This window comes from Trichomycterus rosablanca, chromosome 9 (genome assembly GCF_030014385.1).
Source record: "Trichomycterus rosablanca isolate fTriRos1 chromosome 9, fTriRos1.hap1, whole genome shotgun sequence".
NCBI lineage: Eukaryota > Metazoa > Chordata > Actinopteri > Siluriformes > Trichomycteridae > Trichomycterus > Trichomycterus rosablanca.
Genome location: NC_085996.1, coordinates 22,183,992 through 22,200,285, shown reverse-complemented (window position 1 = coordinate 22,200,285; position 16,294 = coordinate 22,183,992). Strand labels below are relative to the sequence as shown.

At 40.7% G+C, this 16,294-nt stretch overlaps 1 protein-coding gene across 7 annotated transcripts in view; it reads left to right on the top strand.

The window, feature by feature from the left end:
- fryl (furry homolog, like) overlaps positions 1–16,294 on the top strand; it is a 217,154-nt gene that overhangs the window by 179,975 nt on the left and 20,885 nt on the right. For 6 of the 7 annotated variants that reach the window (XM_063002083.1, XM_063002082.1, XM_063002079.1 and 3 more), the window contains 6 exons: positions 455–616; positions 722–796; positions 882–1,058; positions 3,882–4,082; positions 6,026–6,193; positions 13,863–14,158. In XM_063002083.1, the coding sequence (XP_062858153.1) occupies positions 455–616; positions 722–796; positions 882–1,058; positions 3,882–4,082; positions 6,026–6,193; positions 13,863–14,158 (1,079 nt within the window). The remainder of the gene's footprint in view (positions 1–454; positions 617–721; positions 797–881; positions 1,059–3,881; positions 4,083–6,025; positions 6,194–13,862; positions 14,159–16,294) is intronic. The other variant, XM_063002080.1, reaches the window with a different exon arrangement.

Sequence of the window (16,294 nt, the reverse complement as noted above, 5' to 3'; positions counted from 1 at the left end):
TAACCGTGGCTGGATTAAAGCAAGCCTGGTGGTATGTGACTTTGACACAGCCTTAGTTTTAGCCCCAAAACAGACTATTTAAAGAACATTGTCACTTTTTTTTTTTTTACTTCTACTGTTAATACACAAAATAAAAAATAAATATTTACTAATAAAGTGACTTGAACAACAAATTTTTATTACTTTTTTCTTTCGGCTGCTCTCATATATAGAGGTCGCCACTGCAGATCATTCTGGTCTGCAGACCTAATTTGGCAGTTTTTACATCAGAGTCCCTTTTTGATTTAGCCCTCCTTATTTAAAGCTGGTCTTGTGGGCCACACCTGCACTTAAATGTATAGTAGTATGTGCCTAAAGTATTGCACCATCATCCTGATTAGGGTAGACATGTATTAGCAGTTGCAAATAATAGTTGTTTTTAAGGCCTTAATAACTTTTGCATTTAACCTCTCAGACACCCATCATTGGGCACAAATATGGAGACCAGCGCAATGCAGCCGGTCGTAATGGAAAACCTCAGGTCATTGCAGTGACCAGGAGCACATCCTCCACTTCATCTGGGTCCAATTCCAACGGCCTGGTACCAGTCAGCTGGAAGAGACCTCAGCTATCCCAGGTGCGGAGTCATAATACACATACCTTTCCATGATTCAATATGTTTTAAATCTCATTTCACCAAAAAGCTGCCGCCAATTTTTATCATCTTATTTTGTGATTTCAGAGGAGAACCCGAGAGAAGCTGATGAACGTCTTATCTCTGTGTGGACCAGAGACTGGCCTGCCCAAAAATCCTTCGGTAGGTTTAATTTACTGTGAGATCAATCATCTTCATGTTTCTACCTGACTGTGACACCAATGAGACCTTTGTGGCGTTTGTGCAGGTTGTCTTCTCTTCAAGCGAGGACTTGGATGCAGGTGACCAGCAGACCAGCCTTATTCCTACAGTCGAGGAAGTGACACGGGAGGAGGAAGTGCAAGCGGAGGATGCAGGAAGTGAACAGCAGTTTGGCGTGTTTAAGGACTTTGATTTTCTGGATGTGGAACTGGAAGACGCAGAGGTGAGAGACAAATAGATGAAAAGTATAGGTAGTACCCAGAATAGGGTAAACCAGAACACATTTCTCCAGTAATATGAGAGGAAATGGGGGCTTCTTAGTGATTGACATTAGTGTGCATTTGTCAAACAAGTCAGCGACATGGAGCGCTCTCTTCGTTCAACCTATGAAGTACAGCTCTGTGTGGGAACCCTACACCTGGAAGGTGATAGGAAGTGGCAACAGATTGGACACTTGTCGGAGGAGGCGTGTGGTAATCCAGCTCTCCTTGATCAGATTGGGGGTTGCAGAAGCGCAAGTGGATTCACAATCAGGAATTGGAAATTACTAGACTGGGAGAGAAAGGGAGAAATCTAAAGGGAAAAAAATATCCATTAGACATACTGCTACTACTGCCAAAACATCCAGTATTGACATTGCTTAGTTCCCTATAGTTAAGACTAGAGATGCATGAGTACCGATACTGGTATCGGGTATTGGCCCGATACCGCGCTCATTAACTCGTACTCATACTCGCAAACGAGGCTCCGATACTAAACATCCGATACCGTGTGCCTAGTGCACGTTGCTGCGTTATGCCTGGTTCACACTACACGATTTTTGCCCTGATTTCCGCTCGGCGGCTGGTCGGCGCTAGATTTCCCGGCTCGGGAGCAACTCGGCGTCCGCCTAGCATGTCAGATATCTGATCTCAGATGTGCGACTGGCAGTGAGTGACATGTCGAACAGCCAATGAGAACGCAGGATACGGTGTGAGGGGAAACGCAGGAGAGGAGTGTAAACAGGTGGGACAGGGGTTTAATATAGTTTATATCAGAATACACGGCACACACACACACACGTTTTACAGTATTTCTGACCTGATCGTTCTCTACAAAACATAACAACAAAACACCAACATTGCAAAAATATTTATTAACCTACAACTCACTACAGAACAATCCATGCTATTCGTGTTGCCAAATCCACTCAGATTCATTTATTTTTTCTCCTTGATTTCATCACATCAGCGCACAAACACTTTGATCACTCGCTACTTGTTGACGTGCATTTTTGGACGTGGTATCAATAAACCCCTCGTCACTTCTCACGAGTGTTTTTGTTTAAAAAAAAAAACGGTATTCTAAATAGGTATTGGTATCGGTATCGGCAAGTACAAAAATACATGTACTTGTACTCGTACTCGGTTGGGAAAAAATGGTATCGATGCATCCCTAGTTAAGACCCTACCTAATTCATGTCATGGACTGCAGAATGAGCTGTGTAATATGCAATTTGCAGTGACATTTTCTGTTTAGCAATTTAACATTTTTAATTTGCATAGTGTTCAAGTGCCTCATGTTTACTGGTTAATTTGCAATTTGAGGTGGTCCTTCTGCAATTAAGTTGGCTTACATTCGACTACATTATGGCTACATTATGTATTGTAGCTTTAATTTAGGAGTGTTATGTAATGACACAAGGGAAATGTAATGTAATGTACACAAGGGATCTGATATAGTAATCTAATTTAATTTCTGTACGTTGAATTGTGTTTTTAAAGCAAACCCAGAATAAGTTTTTTAAGTTGCAAGCAGCCAGTGCTAAAATGTTCAGTCTCTAATTAGCCAAATAGTTTAGGTGCCCAACAATGCTTGATTATTACTGGCTAAAATCTCCCAGTGCGGCTTGATGGTGCTCATTAGAGCACATCATGAACCTGATACTTAATTTATTTATTTATTGATTCCAATAATGTGATTAAAAACCAAATCTCTATTTCCTCGGCTGCTCCCGTTAGGGGTCGCCGGCCGATCGTGATCCGCATTATTATTGATTTGGCACAGTTTTTACGCCGGATGCCCTTCCTGACACAATCCTCGCTATTTATCCGGGCTTGGGACCGGCACTACAATGCACTGGTTTATGCATCCTAGCGACTAGGTACCTATAGGACAATTCAGTGTCTCCAATTAGCCTGGCTGCATGTTTTTGGACTGTGGGAGGAAACCGGAGCACCCGGAGGAAACCCACGTGGACAAGGAGAGAACATGCAAACTCCGCACAGAAAGGACCCGGACTGCCCCACCTGGGGATCGAACCCAGGACCTTCTTGCTGTGAGGCGACAGTGCTACCCACTTAGCCACCGTGCCGCCCAAATCGATCTTTTTTTAATTATGTTTAAAATATTGATTTTACTTTAGCAGTGAATAAATTCATGGATAATTTGCTATGACTGCATTTTATTGTTTAAATCTTCACTTTCTGCATCAGACATAACAAGTCTACAGCAATATAGAGAAAAAGTAGTGGTTTTACATTTCATGTCTGTATTTATGTGTGTGTGTGTACTACCCTCTCTAACAGTTATGTTGTCTTTCCTCTTTTCTTGCGTTCAGGAGATGCAGGTAAGTGTGTGCCAGGCTGTGGGTCGTATAATACTGTCACTCCTTGCTCAGTGACCATTAGGACCCCTGTTGATCCTGTTTCTTCTCCATGCTCTTAAGCAGACTGTTATGTGCAGTTCTTAGTTTGTGTGTTTATCAGTGTGTTTTTTTTTTTTAAACATTTGTATTTGTGATGTGGTTTGTGCTGTAGTCTGCAACTTTAAAAAGCTACTTTATTTTAAATTTTAGCTCATCAGTAAAACTATCAAAATCGGAATGGAAGTCACATGGTTCCCCATTTCCAGCATGTTTTACTATCTGTTGTGGAAAAACTGGTTAAAACTTTGCTTTAATTTTCTGTTCCATCTAAATTTAAAGTTGTCATAAATAAATGTACAGTGGTTGTCCTAGAGAAACCTCAATTCTTTTTCTGACAAATGTCTCTTCGTCCACTTTCAGGGAGAAAGCATGGACAACTTCAACTGGGGTGTAAGGAGGCGTTCTTTGGACAGCATGGACAAAGGCGACACCCCGTCGTTGCAGGAGTGCCAGTATGCGGGCAGCACGCCCAGCCTCAATCTGACCAACCAGGAGGATACGGATGAGTCATCTGAGGAGGAGGTACTGAGCGCTAGCCAGATTCTCACCCGAACGACCCTCGTAAGTTGAATCGTCCCCCATACTTTACCCCGGGCCCCCTCCTCACATGGGGCGCCGGCATGGTGTGACTGTGTGCTGAGCTGGGTTTAGACGCTGCCGGGCTTCACCTTCAGGTGGCTAGACGCTTGCTTTTGCCCATAGCTCGCAACTCCAATCATCTTCAGCCCAATCGCCTTCAGTTCCTTCTCCTGCCCGACCAAGCCTACTGCATTCCCAGTATACTTTTTAACTCCCCTTTTTAATCATTTTATTTTTTTATTTTGATTAATATTTCCTGGTGGTAAGTGAAGCTTTGGGGCTCACGGGGATCATTTCTACTTTCTGAATCTTATTTTTTGTTTACCATATTAATTAAGAGACTCTGACGAGGCAATTTTGTTGATTTTCTAACACTTTACTTTTGTTACTTCTCAAGTAATTACCAGCATGAACCAAACTCTGAAAATTACTGGCTATGAAAAATATGCATAATATTTAAAAGCATGGCCAAGTATATGATTTCTGTTGACGTTTTCTACGCTTTTACTTCCCTCGCTTCAACTCCTCTCTGGTTGCTATGGCGCCCCAGCCGTGCCGAGCTGGTTTTCATTATTTTAAAAGCAAAGACAAAATCTTCTGATCCTATCAGTGCAAGCTCACTTCCTTCATCTTTTCCAACCTTTCTGCCGCTTTCACCTCTCTGTGTGAGCGAGACTGAAGTGTGTCGACCGGAAGTGGACTGTTGCTGATTCTGCCAGACTTTTTTGTGCTAGCATGCAGCATGTTTATCAGAAGAATTGAAACGGCTTGATAGTGAAAATACTTTAGGGTATAAATGCTTGTTTTTCTGTAATTGCAGTATTGAAAACTAAATAGAGTTATGTTTAAAACTAGTATTGGGTCAGTTGTGACTTGCACGTAAAGCCTAGTGCATGCTGTATAGCTTTTGAGAACAATTTGTCCTGAACACACTATAAGTCTCGGCTCCTTGTGGTTACGCATCTTCATCATAAGCAAGGTCAATTGATTGTAATGAGGTACTCTGTGTTAACGTCTGCCAAAAAGGGTCTCAGCATTACATCAGGGGTGTCAAACTAATTTTCACCGAGGGCCACGTCACCTGTTTGTAAAATATCCTGCTGCAATTGCAGTTTTCAGATTTTACTGCCTTTTACTTCATGGACAGTTAGTTGTTTTTCTTGGAGGCTAAACTTTGCATACGTAGCTCTGTGTTTGGTGTCAAAATACCAATGTATTTTGTACTCCTTTACCAACGGCACTGCTTCATAACAGAAATGACACAACGTTCATTTTCTTCCCGTCTTTCATTAAATTGCCCTTCTTCTGCATCAATTTTCTCTTCCTGGACATGTTGAGATTATTTGTGGATATTTCTCAACTCAACTTGTTGGAAAACCGCCTAAGTTAAACGCTGATGTGGAAACACAAGCATCTAGTGGCGGGATGCGGTCACTTTGTGGGTCACAAAATCGACGTGCATTGAGGGGGATGCAGTTTATGTATGATTTCATAATGTACAGAGTGTAAGAAAGTAAAAAAAAGAGGGGCACTGAAACAGCAAGGTTTTTTTCCAGGGATTTAAAAATATATAAAACACAGCACTAAAGTCCACAAAAATGCTAAACATGCACATATAATAAACAGTTAAATGTACAACGTAAATAGATATGTAAATATGTAATGTAAACCTGTAAATAAATAAATATTAAAATTGGTGTACTGTACTACTGGGGAGAAATTAATTTACCTTGTGTGGTGGAGGAGATATTTTTTGCCGTGATTGTATAGTGGGGACTCAGAGTATCTATTACTCCAAGCACTTATGATAATACACATCAGTACCCAAGAAAATCAAGCTTAAAATTGCGTATTGTGTACTAGCTATAAGGTAAAATGTAATACGGAACCAATTTTAATAGTGGGCTTTTTGTGCATTTCCACAGCTGAACAGTGACTCTGCGACAGACGACGCCACATCCAACCACATGGATTCCCTGCAGCAGTCTCAGGAATCTTCCAGTAGCATTCTTACCGAAGAAGCCACGCCCACCCCACCACTACCCATCCATGAGACCACGCATTCTGATGGCAATCTCAGCCAGCTGCCTGAGGTGGGATCAATTGGGAGTCTTAAAAGATTTTGGTGCACGGGTGCTTTCTAGCTGTCAGTTTTTTTAATCTGTGTGGTTTTGCTGGTGTCTAGCTGGAGCCCTTTGCCTTATCTTTACTGTTTTTAAAGGCTGTTACCCCCCCCCCCCCCCCCCCCCCCCGTAATCTCTTAACACTTGCTATCAGCGACAGTCATGGTGTTGAAGCCGCAGAGGTCTTTGCATTGCACCCTGTGGAACACCATTTCTTGTCGACATGCTTTAAATGTGAAGAAAGTCCTGCCAATTTTCATTTTTCTGTTTTTATAATGGTGCTCTAAATGCTTTGATTTGTACCTGTTAGTGGTGCTATTAGTCAGTGATTATTGTCTGCATGCAGGGTTCGTACAGATGCTTAGAAGTCTTAAAATCTTTTTCATTTTTTTCTGTATTTAGACGAATAGTTAACATTCTGTGAAATACAAAAGATTTTTTTTGTCACTATTAATTGTTTCTTGTACATATTTAGTGTCTAAAAAATCAGTCTAGGATTAGCTGTTAGCCTCTTTATCATATGGTACCACTGGTTGTAAAGCATACTAACATCCAGCAGGCACTTTTCTGTTAGTGTCAGATGAAGACCTGCTCATTGACCATGCCTGACTTTTTATTTAAATAAGTAAGGTAAAATTACCTGGCCTGTGGTTACACCCCACAGAACATCTACTGCAAGTTCTGTAGGAAAGAAATAGACATTTAACTAATTATCGTTTTTAAACATGAAGGTACACACACAAACCATGTCACGCATACTCAGGATGGAACGTCAGTCTATAAATGTTTATCTAGAAGAATGCAAATTTAAGCTTGAATATCTAATATCTAATCTAATATTGAATATCTACCTCAGCTGGGAAAGAAAAACTTGAATATTTGTAAACCTAACTGTACGAACTCTGTGCATCTGGTGGGGGGCTTGCTTGTCGGCTTGGTTAATTTGGGACGGGATTGCTATCGGTAATGTCACACCTCAGGCCTGCTGCGCTACACTGGACGATTCGGATTGAGAATTACACAAAGCAGAGAAGTTAAGTTTGTAAATGCACCGCTGGACACCCATCATAGTCACATATGGAGCTGCACGCATAGAGTGAGTATTTAGTACATTCACACAGCACTAATACATAGACGACAGAGCGTAAGATTTGAATACTAATATGCTTTGCATTGCTTTTTACTGCATCCTACTAACACCTTGTCATTTCAGTAACAGCACTTTTTATCCAGTTATTATACTGTCTGTCGGTTGCACTCTTCCAGCTCCCAGGACTTCATAACCAAGCCATTAACAACACTGAACAAGTGGCGCAGATGTCTTGGGTGCTGGAAAAATATAATAATGTGTACAGTTTCTGGAACCTTCCTGACCAGTTTGAAAAGCACTGTGTAATTATGCCAGTGCCTATACTGAATATGATTGCTGGAATAAATCTAAGTTAGAGCTTGAATTAGGGCTGTTCATCTAATACTGTGAACATGTTTGTTATGAGAGGCTATTATTTTTCATAACACTCTGGTCAGGCCTCTTCTGGGCATTCAGTATATATATAAAATGTGAAAAAAAAAAAGATAATACTAACTTCACACTAGCTTATGTTTTGGGCACAATACGGAGAAACTTTGGTACCTATGGTCATCGATACCTTTGCATTGCCACACACATAGCTGCAAACAATCACTATCACTGAAAATCTGAAATGTGGACTCATCTGACTACAGCACAACTTTCCACTGTCTTTCAGTCCTTCTGAGATAAGCTTGAGTCCAGAGAACTTGGCAGCGTTTTCCCAAGTCAAGTCACATTTATTTGAATATCACTTTTTTCTTTTTTACAATAAACATTGTCTCAAAGCAACTTTTTAGAATTCATGACCCTAATGAGCAAGGCAAGGGTAACAGTGACGAGGCAAAACTCCCTTAAAATGACAAGAAGGAGGCCTTGGGAGGAACCAGACTCAACAGGGATCCATCCTCTTTGGATGGCATGGAGGATAATTTAATGAATTAGAATTTAATCATCCATACATATGTTTTAGTATTTGTTATTTATTAGGATTTTAACGTCATGTTTTACACACTTTGGTTACATTCATGACAGGACAGGTAGATACTCATTACACAAGGTTCATCAGTTCACAAATTTAATGTCAAATACAGTCCTAGACAATTTTGTATCTCCAATTCACCTCACTTGCATGTCTTTGGACTGTGGGAGGAAACCGGAGCTCCAGGAGGAAACCCACACAGACACGAAGAGAACATGCAAACTCCACACAGAAAGGACCCGGACTGCCCCACCTGGGGATCGAATCCAGGCCCTTCTTTCTGTGAGGCGACAGTGCTATCCACCTAGTCATCCTGCCGCCCTGTATGTTCTATTAAACATATACAAAGACTGGCTTTTGGCAATTACAGATTTAAGAAATAATGAGCTTTTTATAGCATAGATGCAATAGTTCAGCTTTTATTTGCAAAAACAAGTACTGTATAAAACATATGGCTCAAAATTAAACCATAGATAATCTGACTGGAGTACATTGTTCCAAAAGCGTTCTTATTTGTCTTAATGCTTTTGTGTAATTGTCAGACACTGACTCCTGGCATCTTTTTTAGTGAATGGAGTTTTGTGTGGATTGAAGGAATAAAGATGATTGCCGTGCTGTCAGTGTTAATTGAATTCCCTTTAAGCACTGGCATTTCTCTGAATTCTATGAAACTTAATGATGTTATGGGCTCTATATAGTAAAGTACTTTATTCCTGCCAGTCAAGCACTGAAAAACACAGTGGCACAGTGAGTAACACTGTCACCTCACAGCAAGAATGTCCTGGATTTGATTCTCAGGTGGAGGGTCCGAGTTCTTTCTGTGTGGAGTCTGTGTGGGTTTTTTTCCAGGTGTTCCGGTTTCCTCCCACATTACAAAAACATTTAACTCATGAATCATATGTAACCTGTAACTACCTGTCCTGTCATTTGTGTAACTAAAGTGTAAAACATGACGGATCTGGGGGCGCTTGAGTGGCTCTGTGCCGGACACTTGTAGTTCCTCCTCACGTTGTCCACAGGAGAACCGTTATTCTGGAATAGAAAAGAGCTCTGCCCTTAACTTTTGTCACCACTTAGCAATGGATGTGGCTGGAACACCTGAATTCAATAATTACAGTGCATGTCTACATATTTTTGGGCATGTAGTTTATTATCATTTAGTGCAATGACTGTGCAATTAGATGTTAAGGTTTAACATTAGCTAGTTGGCTGCCATTATTTTTCTGTCATCTATCTGTGTGACTATCCATCTATAACAGCTAGCAGTTGTGTCTGCTTGATAGTTGAACAAAAATTGTGAAAAATGTGAAGAACATTGCACAGCTTTAAAAAGTTGTTTCTGGAATTATGAAATTAACTGCAGAAATAGTTCTCAGGTAAGTGATTATAGCATATTTCCCTTTTTATTTTCCCTATGAAAGATCTGTTCCTCAGAATATTTAGCAAGTATGGCCAAGCCCAGTTCAATCCTACCTCAATGTCAGCCCAAGGACATTGTCCTTTGTCATTCCCCCAGCTCTTAGTGTAATGAGTTCTGTTAAAAACCATCTCATCTATCTCATCAGCTTCCCAGTCCTGGCCGCCTCCCTAAAAGCTTTCTGTAATATCGTTGTTCCTTGGCTGACTGCCACAATGAGTTAAGTTTATCCACTGAACTCTAAGAGCAAGGAGAGTCCATGTGCTGTATGTTCTTGTGCCCTTTTTTCTTCTGTTAATTCAAGTAAAACAGATTTAACACTGCCTTATGTTGCTTGACTGTTCACATTAACTTTGTATTTAAATGTCATCATACAGATTTACCAAGGTTTTTTATTTTCAGCATGCTTTACCATAGTCCAATCACTTAAGACAAAGTCACATCAGGCCTGTTTTTAATTTTAAATTGAGACTTATTATGAGGACAGTCACCAATACAGACTCTATAAGATTCAAGGAATCCAGAGAACTCTAGGGCAAGGACGGAACCCACTGTTAAATGTGGTTGACTTTTGAGCTCTAAGATGGCATTGTATGAGAAACCGACATGCTACTATGATAAATATAGCCACATGGGCTTGGGAGGACTTTGGAAAACTATTGTCACTAAACACATGCCCTCATATCAGCAAATGTAACCTAAAAGTCTATTATGCAAAGAGAAAGTCATAGATCACTTCTACGCAGAAATACCGATGGGATCTCTGGGCTCGAGCTGATCTCAGATGGACCAAAAGATAGTGGAAACGTGCTGAGGTTCAACTTGTTTTTTTTTGTTGTGGAAAGCAGTTATTGACATCCCAAAGACAAAAAAGCATTCAGACCATTATGCAGATGCAAAAGTTAACATGTATGGGTTACCATTGTTGCTGAGGTGTATATTTGCGATTTTAGAGACACATGCTGCCAGTGAGGTGACATCTTTTCTCATGAAGTTCATAGTTATTTTAGCAAGACAGTTCAAATAGTGTACAACAGCGTGTCCTTGTAGATACAGATTGCATGTGCTTGACTGGTCTGTCTGCAGCCCCGATCTGTCTCCTATTAAAAATGTATGGGGCATCATGAAGAGGAGACACAGTGATTGTTAAGCTGCTGCGGTCTTGTATCAATGGGGAAAAGTCTACTTGCAAAACTGCAATTAGTGTCCTTTATGCTACCAGTGGAACTGGTGCATTGCAATAACTGGACAAATAATAAAGAAGATTAAGTTTTTTTCAGACAGTCAGGAGGCTGCTCAGGTGAGCACACCAGAGCTGGGATTTCGAATACATCGTATTGAATCTCAGCTCTGCCATCCAGCTGGGCTGGGCAGCTACACAAACAATGATTGGCTGTTGTTCACAGGGTGGGACAAGCTGGACCAGGGTTCCTCATAACTGGTGCAATTCTGACCTCTGCTGGCTGATTGATGGCACCTGCACAGAGTTGAGGAAAAATGCTGATCAGGGTGTGGCTCTCCATGCACATGGCTGATCCACATATGAACTCGCCTTGTGCAGGTGAAAAGATGCAGTCTGTACTGAACACGTGTCGGAGGGGGCGTGTGTCAGTTGTGAAGCTCCTCAGTCAGTGGTGGAGGGTTGTATCGGAAGAGGTGAAGTGTAACACAACCAAGGTAAACTGGATACGACTAGATTGGAGGGGAAAATTGGGGGAAAAATTGGAGAAAAAGAGAAAAAAAAAGACATAAGTCAGGAGGTAGAGTCTTTGATACATTTGGGGTTTAAACAGAACAGTGACTCAAAACATGAAAATGAATATGATGTCTTATGGTGAATAAAAATATATTTCTTGTGTTATGTTTAAGTTTGATTATTAGGAATTTAAATAGCAAGCATTTGTGGCTGATTTATTTGATATAACTTTGTGTAAATATCATTATTAGATCAAACGTGGAGCTTTGGTACACAGTGTGCCTTGTTTGTAATGTCTGTGGTGTAGTGGCTGCATTAGCATCACAAGTACCTGATGATAAATGAACTTTGTGCTTGTATTTACATATATATCATGTTTGCTAAAAGGAGCTGTCACTGGAGGGAAGCCTCATTTTGCAAATTGCTTCTTTAAATGGCTTGTTGTGGTGACCAGGATTTGACCTCTGGTCATTGTCCTTTTTCCATTAAATGTTCTTTCCTCTCCAGATGTACTCTTTCACTGGGGACTTAGAAGATACCTTGTTTACTTAAACACATACAGTATTTTAAAAACCAGCTAGTTAATGTTGGTGAATTGAGGTTTGGGTTGTACAGTCATATGAAAGTCATTGGCCCCGTCGTTAAATAAAAACAGCACATTTTGTAAAACATAATTTCTTAAGCGGTTGCACAACCTCTACCAGAAATTACTTTCTATAATTCGATATTAGTATTAGTCTTTCATATAGCTTTATAAGAGATTTTTTTGGCAAAAACAGTTTTTGGGTATGAACTGCTGATTATATGTTTTAAGTCACCACTTTAAAACACCTTTAAAAAATCTTTTTCCTCTCTAGCGGTGGATTTCTCCTTGCTATGCTCCCATGAATCTCTTTTTTCTCTTTTTCCTTAGTCTCTTGTATGCTGTGGTGTGACTTCCACTGTATAAAACTAAGGCTGATACGTATCAGTTCTTTTTCAGTTGTTTTTTTTGGAAGCTTTTAAGACTCCCTGGACATGTTTTAACAGGTTTGTCACAGTTGGGTAGATTTACCACTGTACCAAGTTTCATTAACCTGGAGATAATAGCTCTAGTTTGAAGTCTAAACTTTTACTAACCTACTCCAAATAGATACATTGCAACAAATAATTTCCTTGTATTTATATTGAGGTGTAGTGTATCTGTTATGTAACTTTATGGTTACTGGTTCATGATGGTAAGGCTCAGGATAAGCAAGATTAGGAACATATTCTATGGGACTGGCTGAAAAAAAAAAAAAAAATTATTTTGAATTTTCTATTTTTCCCCGCTTTTCCCCCCATTATTTTTCCCCTAATCTAGTCGTGTCCAATTACCCTGATTGCATCCTCTATACTGATTTGACCCTTCACCGCTGACTGAGGACGCCTCTCAACTGTCAGTACAGACTGCATTTTTCACCTGCACGAGTCGAGTTCATACACTTGACGGGCTCTGTGTATGGAGGGCCACACCCCCATCAGCATTATTCCTCAGCCCTGTGCAGGCGCCATCAGTCAGCCAACAGGGGCCGCAGTTATGAGGACCTATGATCCGACTTTCTTACCCTCTAACCCTGAACAACATCCAATCGTTGTTCATTCTGCCACCCAGCCCAGTCGGAAATGCAGAGCTGAGATTCGATACGATGTATTCGAAACCCCAACTCTGTGACAATTATGGTTCTTATGGCAAACCACTGTATGCCATAAGAGAGTGTTATTGTTTTTTATCATGTGACTTGTTTGCTTGTGAAGAGTCTAGCCTGTTGAGATAAGCACCTTAATCAGTTGTTAGCTTGGTTTTTTAATTGTTCACAGTTAAGGCTTGACTAGTTTAAGAAATGCTGCATTTTCTAACAATTTATTTTAAATGATTTTATTATTTACTAAAATCCAAAACGACGATTGTTGCACTTTGTTGCCCCTTAAGTGGCACAACAGCCACAAAGTGTTTATTTTATTAACTATAAGTTTGAATCTTGGTAATGCTAAAGACATTCATGACCAGGACAGGCCAATTATGGCCATTCTGTTTTGTCTATTGATTTGAATGAAACTACCTGTTAATGGGCAAATTTTTACATTCCCCTCAGAGTGTGTTCAGCTACCCTGTGGAAAAAGCCCACATTCTCCTTTACTTTTTTCATGCTATTAGCTTTTGTGGAATGAGATAGCAAGTGGTAATTGGTTAGCAGGTGGCAATTGGCTATGACTAAAGTGGAATCCACAGATGAATGCTGTCTGACACACATGGGCCTTTAGCCTTACTTCTTTTAGGCTAGTAGCCAAACATTAGGCTTTACTTTTTTCAGGCTAGTAGCTCTTGTGATAAGATAGCAAGTGGAAATTGGTTATGACTAAAGGAGACTCCACAAGTGATTAGAATTGATGTGTTTTATTAATATCACACCATCCACTTCTTGTTCTGCTTCTAACGGCTCTTTTTCTGTTCAGGACACGAGCGTAACAGCCATGGATGAGCTAAGCAGCAGCGTGAGCGAGGACACGGGTTTCTGCAGCGCCCCACCGCTGCCATCCGACCCCCCCGAACTTTGTGATCTTCCAGACCCCCCTGATGACCCCTACCTTGCCCCCCGTCCTCATCCAGGTATGGACAGTCCTCCTGGTTCGCTCTGTGAGGAGGAGGAGACGGCACCAGATTCGGTGTGTGAGGAAGATGTAACGCTGGCACTCAAGGAGCTTGATGAGAGGTGCGAGGAAGAAGAGGCTGACTTCTCTGGCATGTCCAGGTGAGAAAGAGAGAATGGATAGCATCTGGTAACCGATAGTATCACTTGGCCAGACCTGATTTCATAACAAAACAAAAATATGTGAGAGGGTGGGGAAGAATATTTCATTGCTGCACCTATATTTGTGCATTTCCATTCATAAGATAAGACTTTATTACATTTACATTTTTGGCATTTAGCAGATGCTTTTATCCAAAGCGACTTGCAGTACTGTGGCAGTATACAGTCTAAGCAATTAAGGGTTGAGGGCCTTGTTCAAGAGCCCAACAGTGGCAGCCTGGCAGATGTGGGGCTTGAACCAGCGACCTTTTGATTACTAGTCCTGTACCTTAACCACTAGACTACAACTGCCTTATTTATTCATCCCCTTGGGAAAATTAACTTATTTAATTTATGCTTATTTATGCAATCTCTCACCTTTTTCTCCCGATTTTAGCATAGCCAATTAGTCTTCAGACCCTCAACCCTTTCTTATTCGCCCACACTTCAGTGGATTTGCATGTGAGAGTTACACACCGATCTCCATGCTCCTCCACGTCTGTACAGGCGCCTCGGGCTGCTAACCAGGGTTTCTACACATTGTTAAAGACTCCACCCACTTGTTAGTTTGTTCCTGCCCTCTCAGCAGATTGGTGTCCTAATTTGTCTGCTGCAGGTACTGCCAGTTGTGCCTGCTTGGGGGCTCCCAGCCGACCGGTAGCAGAGCTGAGATTCGAACTTGAGCTGGTGAGCTAGGCGGATTATCCCGCCTAGCCACCTGGGTGCCATATCTGGGCATTTTCAATAGTTGCAAATAGAACACAGCACTGTTCTTTAAGGTGGCCTTATTTTGATCTACTTGTTGGGTTAAATTTCAGGTGTGTAAAGGATTTTTAATAATGATATCATTTAAAGTTACATTATCTTTAAAAACTGTTTTAAATAATTAAATAATTAATAATAAGTAATAATTATACTTTATTGGGTGAGGAGAGCCATGCTATCCTCTATGCTCCACACACACACACACACACACACATGCTTTGGTGCCTGGACTCATTCCTAAGATCACATATCACATCAGAAAGAGACCCTGTTAGACCTACTCTCCCTCAAATACGACCAATTGTGTTTGTGTGGATGCTTGGCTAGGTCAGCGGCTCTGCTGAGATTTAAACTCACAAGTTCGAACACTCTGCAGTGGTGAACTCATGCGTTTTACTTCTGCACCACCCGAGCGCTCGTAGAGGTTGTTTTATTAGTTTTAAAGGTCTTTTAGTAAATAAAAAAAGATGGAATTTGAGTATGTGTCCAAACATTTGCACTTCACTTTACTTGTGTGTAAAATATTTAACATTGACATGTTTTACATATTTTCTTTTGTTTACAATTAAATTCAATTAAATTTAGTCCAATGAGATGAGTCATAACTGGACTTCTGTTTGGCTGTGGTCCTTAGTTTCGACACTGGAACATTGTTTTGAAGGTTGTCCAGCTTATGGCTGTGCAGCTTTTAGCTAATAAGTTTGTGTAAAGTTATGCCACTCCAGCAGACGTCATTAGTCCCCAAATTGCAATAAAAATGTCAATATAGAAGCTTTTTATTAATTACGTTTTCCTCTCAGGGGACACATATGGGTTGTCATTGGTTAATGGGATGCATGGCAGCATTCCAGTCACTCCTCCACTTTAGAAGAGATTCAGAGATGTGCTCTGTTTTTTGTTTTTTTTCTTAAAATAGGCCCTTTAAATTTGTTTGATTTTATTTGTTAGATTTAATGTATATATATATTACATGTTTTTGCAGTTGGGCAGTTTGAATTCAGAGAGGTATGCTTATTAAAAGAGCCCAGATCATCCTGCCTTGCAACCAAATCCAAAATAGAGAAAAAAAAGTGATTTTACGTCTGATTTTGTTCGGGTCTTACGTGTGCAGGACACTAGGATGTTTTTAACGGCTTTGGATGTGTGCAGGAGGTCTGTGTCGCAGATAGAATGCTGCTCCGTGTGCGTTTCTGTGTCGGGATGGGGATGGGGGTGGGGTGAAGATACTGTAAACGCTTTGCTAATGCAGCACAGCATCAGCTCGCAGAGAGCTAGAGAGTAGATGAGAAAACTAATAGGAGAGGAAGTCAGACGATGGAAGATGGACGAAGA